At 46.2% G+C, this 18,954-nt stretch overlaps 1 protein-coding gene across 1 annotated transcript in view; it reads right to left on the reverse strand.

Annotated features, from left to right (window-relative positions):
* The window catches only part of LOC119392842 (uncharacterized), a 159,642-nt gene that overhangs the window by 29,935 nt on the left and 110,753 nt on the right, over positions 1-18,954 (reverse strand). The window contains exons 9-10 of the mRNA XM_037659795.2: positions 16,626-16,801; positions 12,947-13,169 (exon numbers count right to left, since the gene is read on the reverse strand). Of these exons, the coding sequence (XP_037515723.2) occupies positions 12,947-13,169; positions 16,626-16,801 (399 nt within the window). The remainder of the gene's footprint in view (positions 1-12,946; positions 13,170-16,625; positions 16,802-18,954) is intronic.

Genomic DNA, 18,954 nt, shown 5'->3' on the forward strand with positions numbered 1-18,954 from the left:
CATGACAGGCTTTTAGCTCCCGTTGTCGGCGGCCTTCAAGTGACCTTGAACCAAATCCGGGCAGCATTGCGAGAACGAAACGAAACATCAGGGTAATCAGACCTAAAGTAAAAAAAAAAATGCGGTATTTGGCCGTTAAGCCTTAGTACAGAATCGCATTATATACGCTAGGTACGGTCCAATTAAATTAGAAAATGTATTGCTTCAGGGTTTTTCTGATTGTTTGTTCACCAAAGCTGTAACTTCCTGTACGCTGAAATTTTATTTGATATTTACGATAGCGATGTTCCATAGGGGCACCGTACATTTGTTCTTTTAAGCGCATGCGCAAAGCCCGTCCTCTTTGAACGCCAGCTGTTCGCGAGTAAACGACGCGATGCCCGAGCTAATCTTGGAGACAGCGGTTTTGAGGCGCAGGTTGCCGCCTTCTTCGAGAGATGGCGCTACGCTGCGTGCGGCGCACCAGCCTGATGCTGCGTCATGGCCGCATACTCTGGGTAAGGCTGAGAATTTATCTCGCACAGTGAGAGGAAACAATGGTGTTCATATAAACAAGTGCACAGTGTGTTGTAGTGTACTTTGGTGAGGCGTGCCCACGCGAGCATGCACAATATTGTGGCTACTGTAACCTCCAATCAATCTGCTATCCCGATGCACATTTCATGCGTGCATCAACTCTCGATTACGGGAGAGCTAGCCACTTCTTTCATGCTGAGGATCGGAATATTCAATTAGCGAATTGGTTCGTATAATCGTTGCGTTACAAATGCTTGCCGGATCTCATCTAAACATTTGATTATTCGCCGCGACATCGGCTTACAGGTGGCAGCACCGTCGCCGCGTTAGTGTGGATAGGCGGTCGGCGGCTCGCATCCAAATGCACACAACAGTGCTTCGCTGTGAGCGGGTTGAGCCGATTGTCGGCGAATAAAGCGCGTTCACTGCAATCCACGGTGTAGGAAGGAGAGGTGACACATCGGCTCGGAGGCGTAGCAGAGCAGCCGGGTCGAAAAGTTGTTCACGTTCGTCTTCTTTTCATCAGACGGCGCTAGGCGCATGGGGCCGCAGAGCCATATATACCCTTCGGGAGAGTTTGGCGATTCTTTCATCTCGCCGCTCTCCGCGCTCCGCCCCAGCGCCACCTCTTCACGTGACGTAAACCCTCTCTCCTCGCCAGCGGCGGCGGGCGGCAGCGCGGCGCGGAGTCTGGCGGAGCCGCGACGGTCTCGCGTGCGTATTGGCGACTGCTTCTCGCATTCATGCGTGAGTTTGTTGCATGCGATGTGCTGTTGTTGAGCGGTTGGCTGCTCAAACAGCAGCGCGCAGGGTTTCCGCCTTTTTAGGCTTCCCAGGGAAAAGAAGCGACGACGCCTTTGGATTAGAAACATCAGACGCTGCAAATGGACCCCGACCGACTGCTCCGTGTTTTGCAAGATACGTACTACTTGAGTATTTAGCTTGAATATTGCTGGTATTATAAACAGCGTACCATTAACACTAACCTATTATTTGTTGTGCAATGGGGCCCTTTCAGGCGCATAAACTTTAAAAATCATTTTGTCACGCTGAAAAAAGGAGTTTTATGTTTCGCGTTTCGTTCGCTTGGGCAGATTGAAATTTTGTAGCGATCACGCTATAAGTGTGAAGCGTAATGTGCTGCGTTTACGTAATTTATCGCGCGCTTCTGAGCACGAGCTTGGGATGTTACCGTGATGTTGTGAGGGGAAGATATATGTCGATATCGCAGGTTAGTGCCGCCGCGCGTCAGCTGCGGCGGTTATCTAGCATGTGTTGTACGTTATGTGGCGTGCGTTTCTGTGACTGTCAGCCTATGGTGTCATTTACCGCTGTGTTGCCGCTTGTGTACATGCTACCAGTTTCACGCTTAATCCGCGCATGTAAAATAATCCGCGCCTCTGTTCTAAGCGAATGTGCCTTGCGCTTTTTAGTAATGCACGTATAGTGCACGATGTCTCTGCTCGCGCAGGAAGCACTTTTACTACAGCAAGGGGCCCTCATGTGCTCGATAAAATTTCGTGATTAGGAAGTGTAGAGCGTGAAGAAGGTTGAGCAGAAAAATGATTGTCTAAAGTAAACCAACAGGATGTCCTCTATCACAGACCAGCAGAACGAAGTATTGTTTTCATTTAACACTCGCCTTCTAGGGGCTCTGCACCTGCTCTGGCGAAAACCTTAGATGCCTCAGCAAATACGACAATTGACCGCCGGCGTCCGCGTCGGCGGCGTCAACAGGAGGAATGTGAAAAATCATCACGTAATGACGTCACTATAGCACCAGAGTTGTGACGTCATGATGACGTCGAATAACGTGACTTCAAGCATTGACGTCATCACAAGACTTCAACGATTTGCACTGCCTTCGTGATCCGGCCCACCGATCATGGAGGCTTTGCAAAGCGCTGATGTCATGTGATGGCGTTATCGGATGACGTAACGTAAGCTGACGTCAACTTGACGTCATTGTGACGTCAGGAATTCTACCTATCTATGACGTCCTAGTGAAGTCATCACATGATTTTTACTGCCCCCAAGATCGGAGGCGTTGCAAGCTTTCTGCACGTCCCCAGGTCTTCCATTGCCTCCGTGATTGGTGGGCCGATCACACAGTCTGTGCAAAGCGTCGATGTCATGTGATGAAAATATCAGATGACGTAACGTAATCGGACGTCGACATTGCCACGTCACAAGTTTGAGCTATCTACGACGTTGTGGTAACGTCATCACAGGATTTTCCGCCTCACTCGTGTTGGCGCCGAAGCCTCGGGACTCCAGTCAATTCGCCCGTTTCATGAGGCATCTAAGGCGTTCGCCCTGAAAGCAATGTTTTAATGGCCAGGATATTCAACAGTGCGAATTGTGCTTGCATGATCACCCCCACGCTGTTGAAAGCGCGAGCATGAAAGACTCGATTTCTGACTGTAGTGATCTTGCGCATTCGCCGGCACACTGGCTCCCGAAGCAAATAAAGAAATCAATGTTATGTATATATAGTACACTCAGCAGTTCAACTCCAACTTCGGAGCGAGCATCATCGCAGTGTCGAAAAACTTCTCACGAGATCACTGTGCAGAGAAGCGCCAGTCGAACTGTACTAAACATCTTCAGCATCAGATACATTACCAAACGTCGTTATTATTGAACCTAAGCTTCAAAAAAATCAATCAAGAACAGAAACCAAAATAGACGCAAACCCACAGGTCTCCATAGCACGAAAAGTCACCGACGATTACTATACTCCCTCATGCGAATTCTGAGCGCAGCTTTGTGTTGAGGCAACGCCAACTGTGTTTTAAGTTCTGGCTATCCGCATTGGAACATTCGTTACATATTGCCTCAGAAACTGCCAGAGCTCAAATGCTACGCACACCACTCTGTGCATTGCAGGCGTTGCGAACCAAGCGAAACGCTGACATCGACATCCTCGTCCCGACAAGCGAGACAGTCGCAGCGCACCCGCCAGCCCTGCACGCGCACGAGCTCCGACCGAAGGGCGAGCACGCATGACGGAGGCAGAAAGCGATGTTACATTGGTTAGAGGCCTCCCTTCTAAAGTATTAAACATTTTATAAAACCACTCAATTCTTGGCCAATCCCCGACAGTGGGTGTGAGCCACAGTTGAAGGTGAACAAGAACAAGGCCTGCAGTGGCTCGTGATATCGACAAACTCCGCGTTCGCTGTCTTTCGTCCTCGTTCGCTCTATCGGTTACGCCGACGACACCAACGGCGATGCCGAACAACGCAGGAACAGGCGCCTAAGAGGTGCGCTTTAAAAGCACAGCGTGTATCGTAGAACGTCGTGGACTCGAATCGGCGTACACAACTGTTTCTCGATTATTTGGGCACGTCTAATTCTCTCCATATTATTCATTAAATTTGTATAACAAAGTGCGTGCAGAATTTCGCTTTCGCAGTTTGTTTAGCAGCGCTAGATTGCACGAATGAACAGCGCGTACATAACCTCAGCCATGTGCCCGTCGCGCGAAAAGACTATATATGGCGGACGGCGCCGGAGCGGAGGCGTGGCGGTGACGTGAATGCCGTCATCGCCGCGCCGCGACGTCACTGCCCCGCCCATTTGCCAGACTTTCCCCATTTATGGCTCAGGGGGGGGGGGGGGGGGGGGGGGGGGCGGTAGAACGTGTGTGAAATCGCTGGGCGCCGCTTCACTTCGCTCTGCCCGCGAAGTCACGTTGCTTGTCAAACGTCTTTATTCGTATTTTATTTGTACTCCGTCACAGTTTTCTTTATCCTGTGAACTTATGTGAGGTACGTAGGCCCAGGAAGCTATGGGCAAGAAATGTTTCGCCACACATTGCGCGACAGGGTAGAAGGTGTGAAATGATGAAACTCTCATGTTTTCGACGCTGATAGAAGAGCACTTTCGGGTATGTATAGAAGAATGCCATACCTCGTAGAGATCGGATGCTGCAGTCTACCGACCACCTCTGCGAAAGGCACTGCGAGCCTCATCTGGTGACCAAAACCTGGGAGGCTCTCTACAACGGTAATGCCTTGGTTCTCACGCCCCGGAAAGCGTTCCTCTCGGAAGATGGAGTGCCTACTATATGTCCAGACTGCCCAAGCTATCTGTCGAAAGAGAAAAAGTAAAAATGTTACACCATCTCCCGCTAAAGGGGACCATGAGGCAATACCGAAGCCGGAGCACTTGCACGATCGCGTTCCGTTGGCGTTCGTTGGGCATGCTACCGAAGAGGAACGCTACGCGCATCGTGTCTTCCCTCTAGCCTGGCCGTTAATTCTGACAGGGCGAGCGGTGAACGCGGTCGTCAGGCGCGCGAGGGGGGGAGCGTAGGAGAGGAGAGAGAGGGGGAGGGGACGCGCATGTGCTGGCGCTCACGCGGCGTTGCGCAGGAGAGGGGGAAGAGTAGCGAAGAAGGGGAGTGGAGAGGAGAGGGGAGAGGATATGGGGAGAGGGGAAGTGGACAGGAGATGTGTGGAGAGGGTTAGGGCATGCGCAGTAGGGGTGGTCACGCCGCACGCCATTGGAGCGGCGCCATAAGGTACTTCGCATCTAAGAACGAAAGAGGCCAGCTAAGAGGCCCGGCAACATCACACCTAGCAAGAAGCAGCGCAAAACAAAAGCCTGCAATGCTATGACCCGGTTTTCGGTATGGATTGTGTGTGTGTGTGTGTGCTTAGCGGGCGGCGGCCCCCGTTCGCGTAGCGCTATCTGTGAGCGCGTACGTGAAACCGGAGAAAATTTCGCAGCCCTCGCTCGCCGCGTTGAGTCACCTGTCCTTCCTAGACTGTGCTGCAGCCTAATGGTGATCTGTACACCCTCCACAGCCACCTTTAATGCACGAAGCCGGCCAGACGCGCCTATTACGTGTGAGAGAAGCGGAATCTACCATTCAATGGGGTGCTGGCCTTTGGTGACAGACGTGTTTTGCACTGTGCTCAATGTTTCTTGTTTTATTTGTACGTGCTTAGCTTGTGTTCTGCCTATAGTACAATATAAATGGTGTTACGCGACTCAGCCACTTAAGTGTTTACTTGTTCTCTAGCGGCTACCAAAAAGAAAGAAAGAAAACGAAGCCATGATATTCTGCATAATTAGTTGAAGTTGAACTTAGTGCACTCTGATTTTCTGTTAGCATGAATACGTGTACCGCTATGGAAGTGCGTGGCTTGAAGTCTTTCTTACAGCTAACCGGCCTTGCAGACGCTAGTTCATGATTTGCGCTATCACAAGGATTTCAAAATCTCCAGCACTCCACGAGATGGTGTCGCTAAAATTCTGCATTCACAACTCGGCATTTATTACTTCTTTCGTTTAGGACGACGTCAAATGCACTAGTGGTGTGCTTGAACGACAAAGTGGCACCCACATTGAAATGGCATTGGCGAATGGACAGTACGATGATTACGTTTAGTGCCATACTGACGGGTGCATGGACTCACGTAGAGTGCACACAAGCCGCGGAATAATGATATAGTAATATCTGGGGTTTAACTTCCCAAAACCACGATATGATTATGAGAGACGCCGTAGTGGTGGGCTCCGGAAAACAAGCCTCGGAAGGGCAAATGCTTGTGTATATCGTGCAGACATACGTACAAGCATTTGATACTGTGCTAACACAACAGAATAATCTGCGCTCTGATGACGTACATGACATTCCCACACATGGGGACACATGTGGCTAGCAGACGACGCAAGGAGCCATCCACACTACGGGGTTTCGTCCGCTCCCCGCTAGTTGCCGAGTGTTTTCGAGCTCGAGGCCAATAAAGCAATAATTACTAAGGGCATAGCTGTGCCAAAACCACAATACACTGCACTTCCGATTTCGTGGGGTGACAAATGATTGAATTCTTAATTATTCCCTCGCAGTTCAAAGCGCGCAGTATGACTTGTCAATAACACTTTGAGGTTGCACTAGCGTTCCGTAGTGGTAGTTTGTTTTGGTTAATGGTGAGCATAGCCTGCCAATGGCTATGCTCACCAATAGCTACGCTCACCAATATGGCTATGCTCACCAATATGCTCACCAATGGCTATGCTCACCAATAGCAAATGGCTGACCGCTATAGTCTCAATGTGCAATATAAACACTGCCGGATCTGCATACTTTGGTTCCTTAGTACTTTTGAACTGCATATATGAAAAATGAAAAGGACTTCAGAAAATAAAACGTGTATTGTGCTCGCTATTGCAATGTCCATATGTGTACCGGAACATAATCTTAAAACAACATTTATTGCGTAAATCAAGTGGGAACGTCTTCTCTTCTCTTAGACCAGTTTGAGGTTTGTTCTCGCATTCTCAACTGTCATCGACGCTCTTCCTACACGAAGTTGATCACAACGCGACCCAGAAATAAAATAGATCTTGGACTTTAGAATGGACGTTGACCTTCATAGAAGCACACTGACTGCTCTTCCCAATCGACGGCGCGGCGTTCGACTTGCTGAAGTCAACATGAAAGGTCGAGTGAATGAACGTTCTCTAACATGAGGGCTAGCTAGCTTCGTTGTAAACGGCGAGAGGATAGAAGCTACTCCTATCACGTAGGTAGGCAGCTCCTACGTGTTTCTCAAAGGTATTGCTCATTCTCGGCCGTTTTTTTCGTTAACTTTCGCAAGTGAAGAGGAAAAGTGCGTCACGAGGACACCAAGCAGCATAAGTTTGTATTTTCATGGTCACAAGGCTTGCTATTTCATTATGAGACGACTGATCTTGCCAACGCCTCTAGAGATGATGGCGTGGGGCGAATCATTATAGCACAGGGGGTCCACTAAGCGTTACGTCACCGTCCCTATTGCTCTAGATGCAACTTGCAATCTCAACAATCGTACAATTAAGGCCTGATTAGCGCTGATTCTAGACTTTACATAATTGCCCAGTGGATATGCAAGTAGTTCCTCCGAGCTGACTTTGCGAAGTTTCCGAAAATTAGACAAAGGAAAAAAACGCCTTCCCCAACGCTAGTGCCAGAACATAAAGCTGACTGTCGTATTCGTTCCTCACGTTCTGGTAAAATGGAGTTACAGCTGAGCAAATTTGGCTCGAAGTCATCAGGGGAGCGTTGCACGACGAAAGTTTTAGCTCGGCGATTGGTGGCTTGGTCAAGCGGAGCGCTGTACTTTGCCGCCTATCAGTGAGGATTGCAGTAACTCGGTCAGGAATACAAACCACACCTCATTCAGTTAAACAACTGCTAAATAATCACATGTTCTAGAAGAGTCATTCTCTTGTAACACAAAAAGGCGAAAGCCTTGCTGCACTCATGTAAGACAAGATTGGCTGCAATGAACAGTAGATACGTCTGGCATTAAATTGGACCCTGTCAAGGCATTATGCGAGCCACTTTTCGTGTCGTAGATGTATACAGGTCTCCGTTCGTCGCACCCGCCATTGTTCCGCTTCTTGCAGTTCGGAAGTGCAGTCGCGCTCTATATGACTTGGGACATGGGAGCGCGTGGCCTCACGAGTTTAAAGATTTCGCATTCATTCCACCAGCAGCTATTTCTACAACTAAACGCTGTTCTCTTGCAGGAGGGTGTTCCCAAATAGGAAAATAATATTTAGCTACAGAAATGAAGCAAGTTGAAGGCATGCGCAATCTTTAAACTCGTGAGGCCACGCGCTCCCGTGTTGCAAGTCATATTGAGCGCGACTGTACCTCATCATTCCTTTCAGAAGCCACGGAAGTGGCTATTTCGCACAAAGAAAACACAAGGGGGGGGGGGTTAAGGGGAGCGCAAACTTTCGACTGTTTATTCGAAATTTACTGCAGTAGTATATATATATGCAAACGCATGCGCAGAAAGCGAGGCAAACAACGAACAGATAACGTTTTGTGCAATGTGGCACACATGTGCAATGTGCAATACATTTGCGCATCGCGCGCATATATATCAGTTTTTCATCCGTCATGTATTGCGGTAATGACTTCGTATTGTAATGTTTATAAGTCTGGAGGCGTCGGTTTGAACATGCAGAGCAAATCGTTACATCGCCGTGCAGTTGGCAAGAAGTAAATGAGCTCTGGCTTCGCGACCCCACCCGACGGAGGCCAGAAAAACAGCCGTTGTTCGATATCGCTACCCCGAAAACGCATCTCGGTTAATTCTTGCACTTCCACTTACTTCATCTATTCGTTAGGTAACAGTTAAAAAGGTTCCGAGGCCAAAATGCAGAAACTTCAACCATCGGAACTCATCTGCGCCGAGATCGGTTCTACCCAGTGCGGCTCCCAGCGAGCGTTAGGCCTAGCGTACCGGCCGAGCCCGTCTACATGCCACCGGCGCTTCTTGGTTTAAGCACACGCAATTCCAACGTGTGAGAGTTACTGTAAAGTATAGTCTGGACATCCGTTAACCTAAATTAACCATTTTTTCTTGTGTACGGTGTCCGCACAAGAAGCGATGACTATCGATGCGACGCGCTTTCAGCAACGAACGCAGGCTCACCGAAAGCAGCCGGCCGTACTCGCCGGCACTTCTCTGACTCATACGTCAGAACACATACCTGTGAACTAATACGCGTTAGTGAAGTAACACACCAGCATCTTTTTTCAACGAATTGTATTTGTTTTTGCTGAGCGGTTTTATAGTTGTAGGTATCGATAGAACTGCTATTCAGAATACAGGCATGCCCGTCCCGCAGTAATATCGTCGCTTGCGCGAGAAAACTACTCAGTGTGAATTCATGTAGGCGCGTGTTTATCGAACGAGTCATCATAAAACTTCTGTACACGTTGATTATTAGCAAAGGCGAGAAACGGATATTAAAAATCGGCAGCAACAGCTGTCAAACTGTACCCTGCTCCTCGATCCATGCATGCAAATCATTAGTGTACAGTAGAAGTTGAGTATCACATAAAAATGTTTTCGGAAAACCATGTGGAAACGGATTAAAACATTTTATTCTTAAGTAAACGTGCAAGGTGTGAGTATATGACACGTTCCATTATTTTGAATGATACTGATGTAAGTGATATTCATCTATAATAGCGAAGGTTATGTCTATCACCGGATTTATAAATTGGAATGACTTTTCCTGTTTTTCAATCCATTGGTAGTGATCTAGTAGTGAGTGATTGGGTGAAAATGCATTCTAATGTGATAGAGAGTATTCATTAGTGTTCTTTAAAAATTCAGAGTTTATTTCGTGAACACCACACGAAGTGGAGAGTTTTGACTTATTGATTATGGCGCGAATACCAGTAGAGTTAAATGTAATACGTTCCATCGGAGAGTGGCTATCACTCTCTTAGAGTGGATAATCATGAATCAATGTGCGTGAAAAGGAATTTACGAATATGTCATTCAACATAGCTGCGCAGTCATTATCAGGCACTGAATTACCAGATGGTGTAGTAAGCGATGTTTTCTTTCCATCTTTTTGTTTAACAATATTCCATAAAGGTTTCGGGTTTGTAATAAGAGCTATTGAGGTTTAACGTCCCAGAAACACGATATGATTATGAGAGGCGCCGTAGTGGAGGGCTGCGGAAATTTTGACCACCTGGGGATTTTTTTAGCGTGCACCTAAATCTAAGTACACGGGCCTCTAGCATTTTCGCTTCCATGAAAATGCGGCCGCCGCTGCAGAGATTTCATTCCGCGACTTTTCGGGATTGTTTCATGTATGTTAGGAAGAGTACTATTATAAAAGGTGAATTTTGTTGTTCCTCGTATGAATAGGTATTGTGCAGCGGGTTCTTTGTACGACAGCGAGCGATCCGGAGTGTTCAATTTTTTTGCGTTTTTTTTTGCGTTAAGCCGAGTATTAAACCGAGGAGCTGGGCTGCTACAGCGCAAACGTTGTAGAGGAGTATAACGATTAATAATTTTCTGAATTTTGTTCTTAAATATTCACCAGTTCGTTTCAACGGTGCTTTCGAGATAGTGGGGTAAGAAATCTTCCATGAAAATAAGGAGTTTAGCGTTTATAGCTGTGTAGTTGGGTTTCTCTTATATGTGATTTTCGGACCTTTTACGTTAGGAATATCTACCTTGCGGTATCTCTGCAGACATCACCAAACGACCCGTAAGGCGTTTTACGTGCTGCACTCTCACCGTACACTTCACGAAAACCGCTTTTCCTCCTGGAGTGGCCGTATTCCCTTGCACCAGCGTTTTACACCAGAGTTGTTATAGCCGAGCTCAAACAGCACAATAAACTGCGCCATGAAGACAACACGTAACAACACACACACACACACAGACACACACGAAGCGTCGATGTATGGTACGCTGTTGGGCTAGTCGGTTCACAGATCCAGCGGACAAGTTTAAACTGCGCGAGCAAGACAACAAGTAGGTAAGAACTTAGAAACACGCACTATGACACACATAGCATAGCCATGTATGGTATAGTAAATCACGGGGGAGGAAAGGGACGAGAGCGTGAGGAGGAGGGAAAGGAGGAGGGAGAGTATAAGATAGTATAGCGGATGCGAGTGGAGGAGTGAGGCCAGTTTGAGGTTGGAGACATGTAGGTGGTCAAACAGAGAGGAGGTTTCTTCAGTGCCCATGTTCGCCTAGCTTTGCCTGACTTTGCATTTCATCGCTGACGCTTCCCCTCAGATCCGCATTACATTGGCCTTTACGGCCTTTACGAAGTTACGTCAGGTAAATCCACGCACAAATTTTAGTAATTACGCGAGATCGGATGCAAAAGCTAGCCTTCCTTCGTATAATATTACAATTTGTTGCTCTCGTATTGATTTCTTCGCCCTTGCGGCAAGACTAATTTTTGTATGCTAACAAGCAAGTGAAAAAGGGTAACCGTCGCCAAGAAATGGTGAAAACTACTCCATTTATTTGTACTTCAATAAAAAAATACAAGCGACAAGCTTTGTGTTTGTACGCGGTGAACTCACGAACATCATTTCCCGCAATGCCTACTATGGGCGATGCAATTGTATTCAAATTTGCAGATCCAGTGGAACATAAGGTCTTCTTTGACGGTGTCCCGCAATCACAGTTGACCGGCTGCGGTGGGCTTGTGGTTATCGGGCTCTGCTACTGACCCAAAGGTCGCGGGGTGGAATCCCGGCCGCGGTGACCTCATTTCGATGGAGGTGAAATGCAGGAGGCCCGTGTGCCTAGATTTAGGAGCACGTTAAAGAACCCCAGGAGGTCTAAATTTCCGGAGCCATCCACTGTGCCATCTCTCATAACCATATCGTGGTATTGGAACGTAAGATCGCAACAATCAAATTACAATAACAGTTAGAGCGCGCACGACCTGTTGCCCATATAGTCCACCCTGTGCGCGGTTTACGCGTGATAAACAATGTAATTTATTTTTTATGCCATTTATTTCATGATAATGATGGGGGGCTGCGTTGCCCTAGCAGGAACTTCGATTTAGTCGCCTTCTGTACCTAAAATAAACAGATCTGAGTGACCGCCTGTAGACTGCATGCTCTCCCCCATGTTTGCTTGTGATTCTGTCCATTCCTCTCTTCTGTCTCTCTTTTGGCCCCTTTATTTATTTCCTCAGTGCAGGGTAGCAAGAGTTTAGGTTTAAGTGATTGACAGCACAAAGATGGCTTCGGTCGCTGCAGTGACCGCGTTTCCGTACGCCGGGGTTTTTCTGAGTGACGCCAGGTTGGAAGCTACAGAAGTTAGCGTCTAGCCTTGCTTCGTATAACATTCCAGTTAGTTGCTGTCGCATTTTATAGCTTCACCGTCGCGGCGAATCTGTCACTTTATTGTTGTGGCAAGATCAAGCCCATGCAAACACATAAAGTTCATTATTGTTCCTTCAACAGGTGTCATTTGAATAAAAGAATGAATGCAGTACAAAACGGGGTGATTAATACACGAAACAATATTGGATGATATGGGAGTTGTCAGTGCTGTACTAACTCGGGGGGCAAATTAAACATTCAAGTAATGAAGTCAGTGTAATGATTTGTGCTCTCAAAGCAGTAATTACTTGTCAGCCAGGGGCGCATCAGCATGAAATAAACAGAGAAATATTATGAATATCTGTTATATCTCTGGTAGGGTGCTACAATGCCGGGATAAAATTATGGACCTCCCTTGGTAAACCGTCATTTGCTGGGGACATTGGTGGTGTTACTGGGACTCACGGAAATTATCTATTTACCATTGGAAGCATGGTATGTAGTAGAGCGTTTGTGCTGTTTAACATGCGTGCGTTTTGTAGAACCGTTCAGAGACGGTCGCAGGAACGAAGGCAAGCCGCGTTTGCCCATGCTATTCGCCGCAAGGAAGCGTTCCCAATTCTTTGACTAATTCCAGTGTTCAAACACGTGATCTTCATCGTGTGTTTGTATATATGCAAAAACAACAACAGAATATGTTGAAGGCCGTGGACTGCGTGTAACTGTAAGAAAGCACGGCCCCAAGCCACCTGGGCATCCTCTCAGTTCGCGATGAGCGCAGAGTCTCGGTAGCATGGCTGCGTGCACACTAACCCTCGTGTCGGCTCCGACATTGGCACCACGCTTGCAATAGAGATAATTGGTGGAGTAGGCGTCAATCTGCCGTCTGAGCCTCTGCTCATCGCTGAAACCCAGGTGAGTGAACCTAACGGTGATCTCTCCTGGGTGGCCTGATGCAGGGCCAGTGTTGTGCAGAAAAATGACGATATCCTGTAGAGACGGCATGTCCGCCGTTGCTTCCAATATGCCGGCAAGTCTGTAAGAAATAATATGAAAATAGATATACGCACAGTTCGTAACAGCACGCGGGTGAACTGCAGAAATTGTACCTAAAACTAAGTTGTTTCAGAAGAACATTGTTTTAGAAAGCTGAAGGTCTCATTCAACAATTTTCGGCCAGTTATGCATGTCGAACCTATCGTGAATCAACTCAAACAGCCTTGCACATGAACCAGAAAGCAAGGATAACTGGATGTTCCTTTCTAGTGCACGCATTTCAAGCCAAATAGCATGGAAGAAAAGTGTACACAAGAAAACACTGGGAATGACAAAAGAAAAAAAAAAGAAATCGCGTGCCCTTTCTAGGTCTTCCAGCTTTCGCTACACGCAGGGTAAATATCCTTTTATCGGCTGCAGTTTTTGTGGGCATTACGATGCGAACACCATTGATTTTGCGGCCGTTAATCGGCGGTTAAGCGGGCGGTATCATGGTTTAGCACTTGAATGGTTTAATATTTTAAATATGTTAAGAAATAGATACTTTACAAAACTTATTGACCAAATCAATGAAAAAACAATTAAAAAACGAATATGGTTGAAGAAGAAACTGAAATTGTATAACATCTACATTGCTTTCGTTTTGTCTCCCGTAGGAAATCGCACAAAGCATCGCAAACATTCCTGTGGCTGAAACACAGTACGGTAGCAACGAAGGAAAGACCCACCAGAAGTGACAAATTTGTGCCCATCGTTCTGAGGGGTTTTTCTAGTAATATTTTTTCTATTTGTAAAACTTGGCCATGTTAAAAAGAAATGATTCAGAGATTCACTCTCATTGCCGTAGAGGCATATAGGTGAGTGGGCTAGACCAAACAAGTGACTGTAAGAGTTCAGTCGGGAAATCAGTCATTGCAACCTGCTTATTGATAGTTCTGCCCTTTTAGGAGAGCACCATCGACTTTTCCAAAGACAATTAAGATGAGGAAGCTCAGATTCTGACAAAGAAGATTTAGCGAAGTTATCGGATGTCGCAAACTTTTCGAATCTCACCGCAGGGACTAGGCTCCAACGTCGGCAATATTGATGATTATGGGGCCATCGTGTTATGACACTACGAGTGCATCCGCATATTCATTGACGGTTAAACCTTTCTTATCAGGTACCCACAGAAAGCGAATAATACGTAAACGTAAATGCCTTGGGTTGAGAGAATAAACTACTAAGGTATTTGACAAATTAGGTGCACTTAAGGAAGGGCAGACTGACAGACAGTCAGATTGACCACTGCTGTTATAGATAGGGGTATTTTGCATAGACCTAGGAGAATATAAAGTAATTTCGCTTGAAAAATAGGCGAAAATCAGGTAACGAATTAGAAGAAAGACCAGTCCAGAGAATCATGCAATTCCCGCTCGTGCCTCTTCTTCACAAACTGGATCGTCAATCGCCATCACGATGTTTGTTTCAAAATTTGGCAAATGGACTCCCAAAATACCATTTAAAATAGCTATTAGGCAAATATTTGGAAGTCAGGGGAAAGAAGTCTTCAAATTCTGTTATAATTGTTTGTACAAATCTGTTCAGCATGACTACTTCACAGTGGTGCACTTGTAAGGTTTCCAAAAGCTTCTGTATGAAAATGAATTGTGGCCACCGTAATCAAGACCACTGGTGGTTAAAAAGATTCCGGCTGATTAATAAAAAACCTACTGTGAAATTGTCTGTGGTGGTGCATATGTTTTTAGGAGGGTTCGTACGATTAGGATGCGGAATTGTGTACGAGATGGAAGGAGCGATTCTTCATATGAAATATTGTTTGCGACCAATTTAGGGAGCCCAAGACATACACGTAATGATTCCCTTCTCGTGGAACCAGTGGCCGAAGTTTGTAAGCAGGTGCACCAGAAAACAAAACGCGGCCGAACTCTAATATTGGGAAAATATTCATAGAATAAATCATTATGAGCACATCACGGCCTAACCCGGAACGCTTACTGCTGAGCCTACGTGGCACCCCTACACCACGTGCTCCCTTAACTGACATGTTTTCTATATGCGGGCTCCAAACAAGTATTTCGGTATAAGCCACCCCTATATACCTAATGGAATCCACCTGTGGGATAATGTCTTGTTGGTAAAGCAACGTAGTTTGAACAGGTGTACTTACGGAAAATTACGATTGCACTTTTAATGATGTTCAGGGATAAATTATTGCCCTCCAACCACGTTTCCAGTGTATTCATATATATCGGTAGACTTTGATACAGTGTATGTATATCTACTGATATAGCGAAAAAACGCGATGGCAATGGTATGTACAGTGTCGTCCACTCTTAGGGTGAACACGGATCAGCATGGCCGCGCTCTGCGCATCGAAACGAAACGGCGCAGACGCTTGGGAACGTGCTCCTCTTGCTGTACTACAGGGAAGCGATCACGGGCGTGCAGCACCGGCGTTGGCTGGATGCACTGGCGCTCCGCAGAGCGCGGCCACGCTGAGCCGTGTTCACCCTAAGAGTGGACGGCACTGTACATACACCTGCACGCCTTGTTGCATGGGGATAGTACATAGTAATATATTAAATAGCAATGGTGACAATACTGACCCTTGGGGCAGAACTCTAGCTTGCTTATATCTTAAAAAAGACCAATCAGATTGTGAACAAAAATTGTCTGCCACTTAAAGAATATGCACACGCGACAAAGTAACGTGGTAAACCAATTTTTGATATGCTTCACTTTGTCATAAGCTTCTTTAATATCTATACTTACTAAAGCGGTAAACCGTTTCTTTTACCGAGCAAGTTGCATTCTGCTTTCAACTCAACGTGGGCACATGAAATGGAGCAGCCACGCCTGAATCCAATTTCGCATGGGCTCAAATTTGGCACGGGATCATGTTTTCAGTCAACCAATTAACTATCCGTCTGTGTAAGATTCTGTCGATGAGCTTTACCAGATAAGGTGCGAGCGATACAGGCCTGATGTTATCTAGTGTAAATCCAGCGGCTTGTTTTTATGATAAACGAATTTCTTTTGAAGTTTGCCAATCAGGTGGAATCAATTGAACTTCCAATGATGATAGCACCTGTCCGCGGTATGAGACCATCGTCGTCTTCTACTTTCCAGGAGGCAATACGGATTTATTTTAGCTCATAAAAACGTCTCATTGTGAAAACTTACTTAGGTATTTAAATAATTCTAATGACCAAAAAAACGTCGCAAGCTTCAAGCGTAAGCATTTCTCGCGAGAAATAAATTTACAGCCGTTAATACAGTGTCGATGCGAAAGTAAGCCATGAACCCTTGAGTCGAAAATGGAAGAGCATGAAATTTCCACAGTGCCAATCGTAGTAAGAAATAAATCAGTCAAAATATTGAGAGACATACACCTATCTGGGTTCCGCGGTGTTATTCGCGTAATTACTTATTAAAATCAAGTTATTTGGGTCCTACTTGTCTAAGTACATAAGAAAGGCGGTGAAGTGAGTACCTGTTGTCGATCAATTCTGGAGCTCCATCCCGCAGGATCTCGTCAGAGTACACCCGGTAATGTACGTTCTCATGCCGTTGGATATCCATGTCTTCGATGAATATATCGGTCGCTTGGGGATTCTGCACTTGGCGCAGATAACGCAAGTGGGGCACCACAAAATCGAGGCATGGGTCCTGGAATGCCGAAGCTTCCACGAAGAGATGAGCAACCCCAGCTTCCATATTGAAAGTCCGGCAGCATTTTCGAGGCGGCCGAGCGACAGCCGCAATGTGTAGAAACAAGACTTCAATACAGCCGTGAATGGTCAAAAGTGTCCTCATGAAGTTCTCCCATTCACGTAGATTATCTGCAAAAAAAAAAAAAACATTGTTGACCTCTTCTAGAGATGGTATAGCAATTCCCACGACAAGCGCGGAAATGTTACACTCGCCTAAAGACTCAGACATATTTGTTATTTCGTCCAAGCAACCTTCAGATAAAAATAATAGTATGTAAATTTAAAAAGAGGTTGGCTTATACTTTGTCTACTCATCACAGAGATATGGGGATACGGGAAGGACATGGACACAGACAGATGGAAGCACTAGGCTATACTAAAGTGATTCATTGTACACATTTCATTTTGTTTTAAGAGTGGATGCGCGCTAGGCAATACAGGCAGGGGTCTTCTTATATCGCATGATATGGCGTTCGAGAGACGACAGAATTTAAGCCTTTTAAGCGAAACATCGATATTCATTTTTGTCGGCCGTGGTCACGGCTCAACGCCCCCGCGTAAGTGATAGAAAACTATCGGTAAACTCACTATCGATAGCATCATTAATTTTTTTGAAACTAATGATAACGTAAAGAAACTATCCCTACTAATATCGATAAACTATCAATAGTACCATCGATAGTACCATCCCTAGTATTGCTACCGATAATGCCATCGATATTGCCGTGAATATGTATGCTGTAGTTGGCCGGCGTTACTTTAGAACATTTGCGATAGCCTACTGCAAGAAATAATCAGTTCGTTTAATTTGTGAGCAGTATTTCGGCGAAAGAACTAAATTATTTCCGCAGCGATAATAATAATAATAATAATAATAACTGAGGTTTAACGTCCCAAAACCACGATATGATTATGAGAGATGCCGTAGTGGAAGGCTCCGAAAATTTGGACCACTTGGGGTTTTTTAACGTGCACTCAAAGTTAAGTACACGAGCCTCACATAGTTTCTCCTCCATCAAAAATGCAGCCGCCGCGGCCGGGATTCGATCCCGCGACCTTCGGGTCAGCAGTCGAGCGCCATAACCACTAGACCACCGTGGCGGGGCGTTTTCCGCAGCGCAAATGCCGGTATATGCCCATAAAAAGATGCACATTCAAAAGTAAACAGTTATATTTCATAATTAACAAACTAAGTTCTTGATAAGTTTGTGGTGGGACGTGAAATTCCAACAATTATTACTTGACATTTTATTGCGATAGCAATTATATGGACAGTCTCAGCTGGATTTTGCCGTCGCCGTCGTCGTCGCCGCCGTCATGCATCGTATATGTATAAGTATGTATATATATATAAAAGCCCCAAAGAAAAATAATTCAGAAAAATGCTTCCGAAGCGCGGAATCGAACCAGGGACCTCTTCCTCCGCAGCGAGTGGCGCTAGCCACTACGCCACGAAACGCAGATCCTCCACGTAGGTAACGGCGAGCGTTATATACACACCGTTTACCGCTGGACAGACTCAGAGACGGCTGCGCTTATAAGCGTTTCTTCATTACCAGCGTGATGGCGTTAGGAGCGCGCCAGGCGCATTTAAAAGTCGTCGGCGAGCTCGCTCGCTTCTTCTTATACTTGCACAGGGAGAACCTTGCCCTTCCGCTGTCTGCTCGCGCGGTTTTCTTGTGCTGAGGCGAAGAGGGATGTTTCACGCTTTCACCGTGATGTCCGCGCTCATGTTACGGAGCGTACGAAAGCCACTCGAGCTCAAGGGACGCCGCTAAACGAACAAACAGACGATGAGCGCGAACTATCAAGTGTCACAGCTCGACACTTGAAGCACGCTAGTTTCCTTCGCTGCTTCGGCCGCCTTTGCAACAGGAGCGTTGTTCAAACTGAGAGTACCCATTGGCGAGCCTCACTTCATATAGCATTAGTTTCTTGCTATCGCATTCATTGCTTCGGCCTTGCGGCGAAACTGTGACTTTTTTGTTTTGAAATCACAAAATGCAGTACGAATTGGAAGCCAAGCGGTTCCGCCATATGTAACAGCTGTTTTACCGCTCCAGATGAACAGTTGAACTAAATCATCATCTGTTAGCGAAGCATTCTGGT

The sequence above is a fragment of the Rhipicephalus sanguineus genome, chromosome 1 (genome assembly GCF_013339695.2).
Source record: "Rhipicephalus sanguineus isolate Rsan-2018 chromosome 1, BIME_Rsan_1.4, whole genome shotgun sequence".
NCBI lineage: Eukaryota > Metazoa > Arthropoda > Arachnida > Ixodida > Ixodidae > Rhipicephalus > Rhipicephalus sanguineus.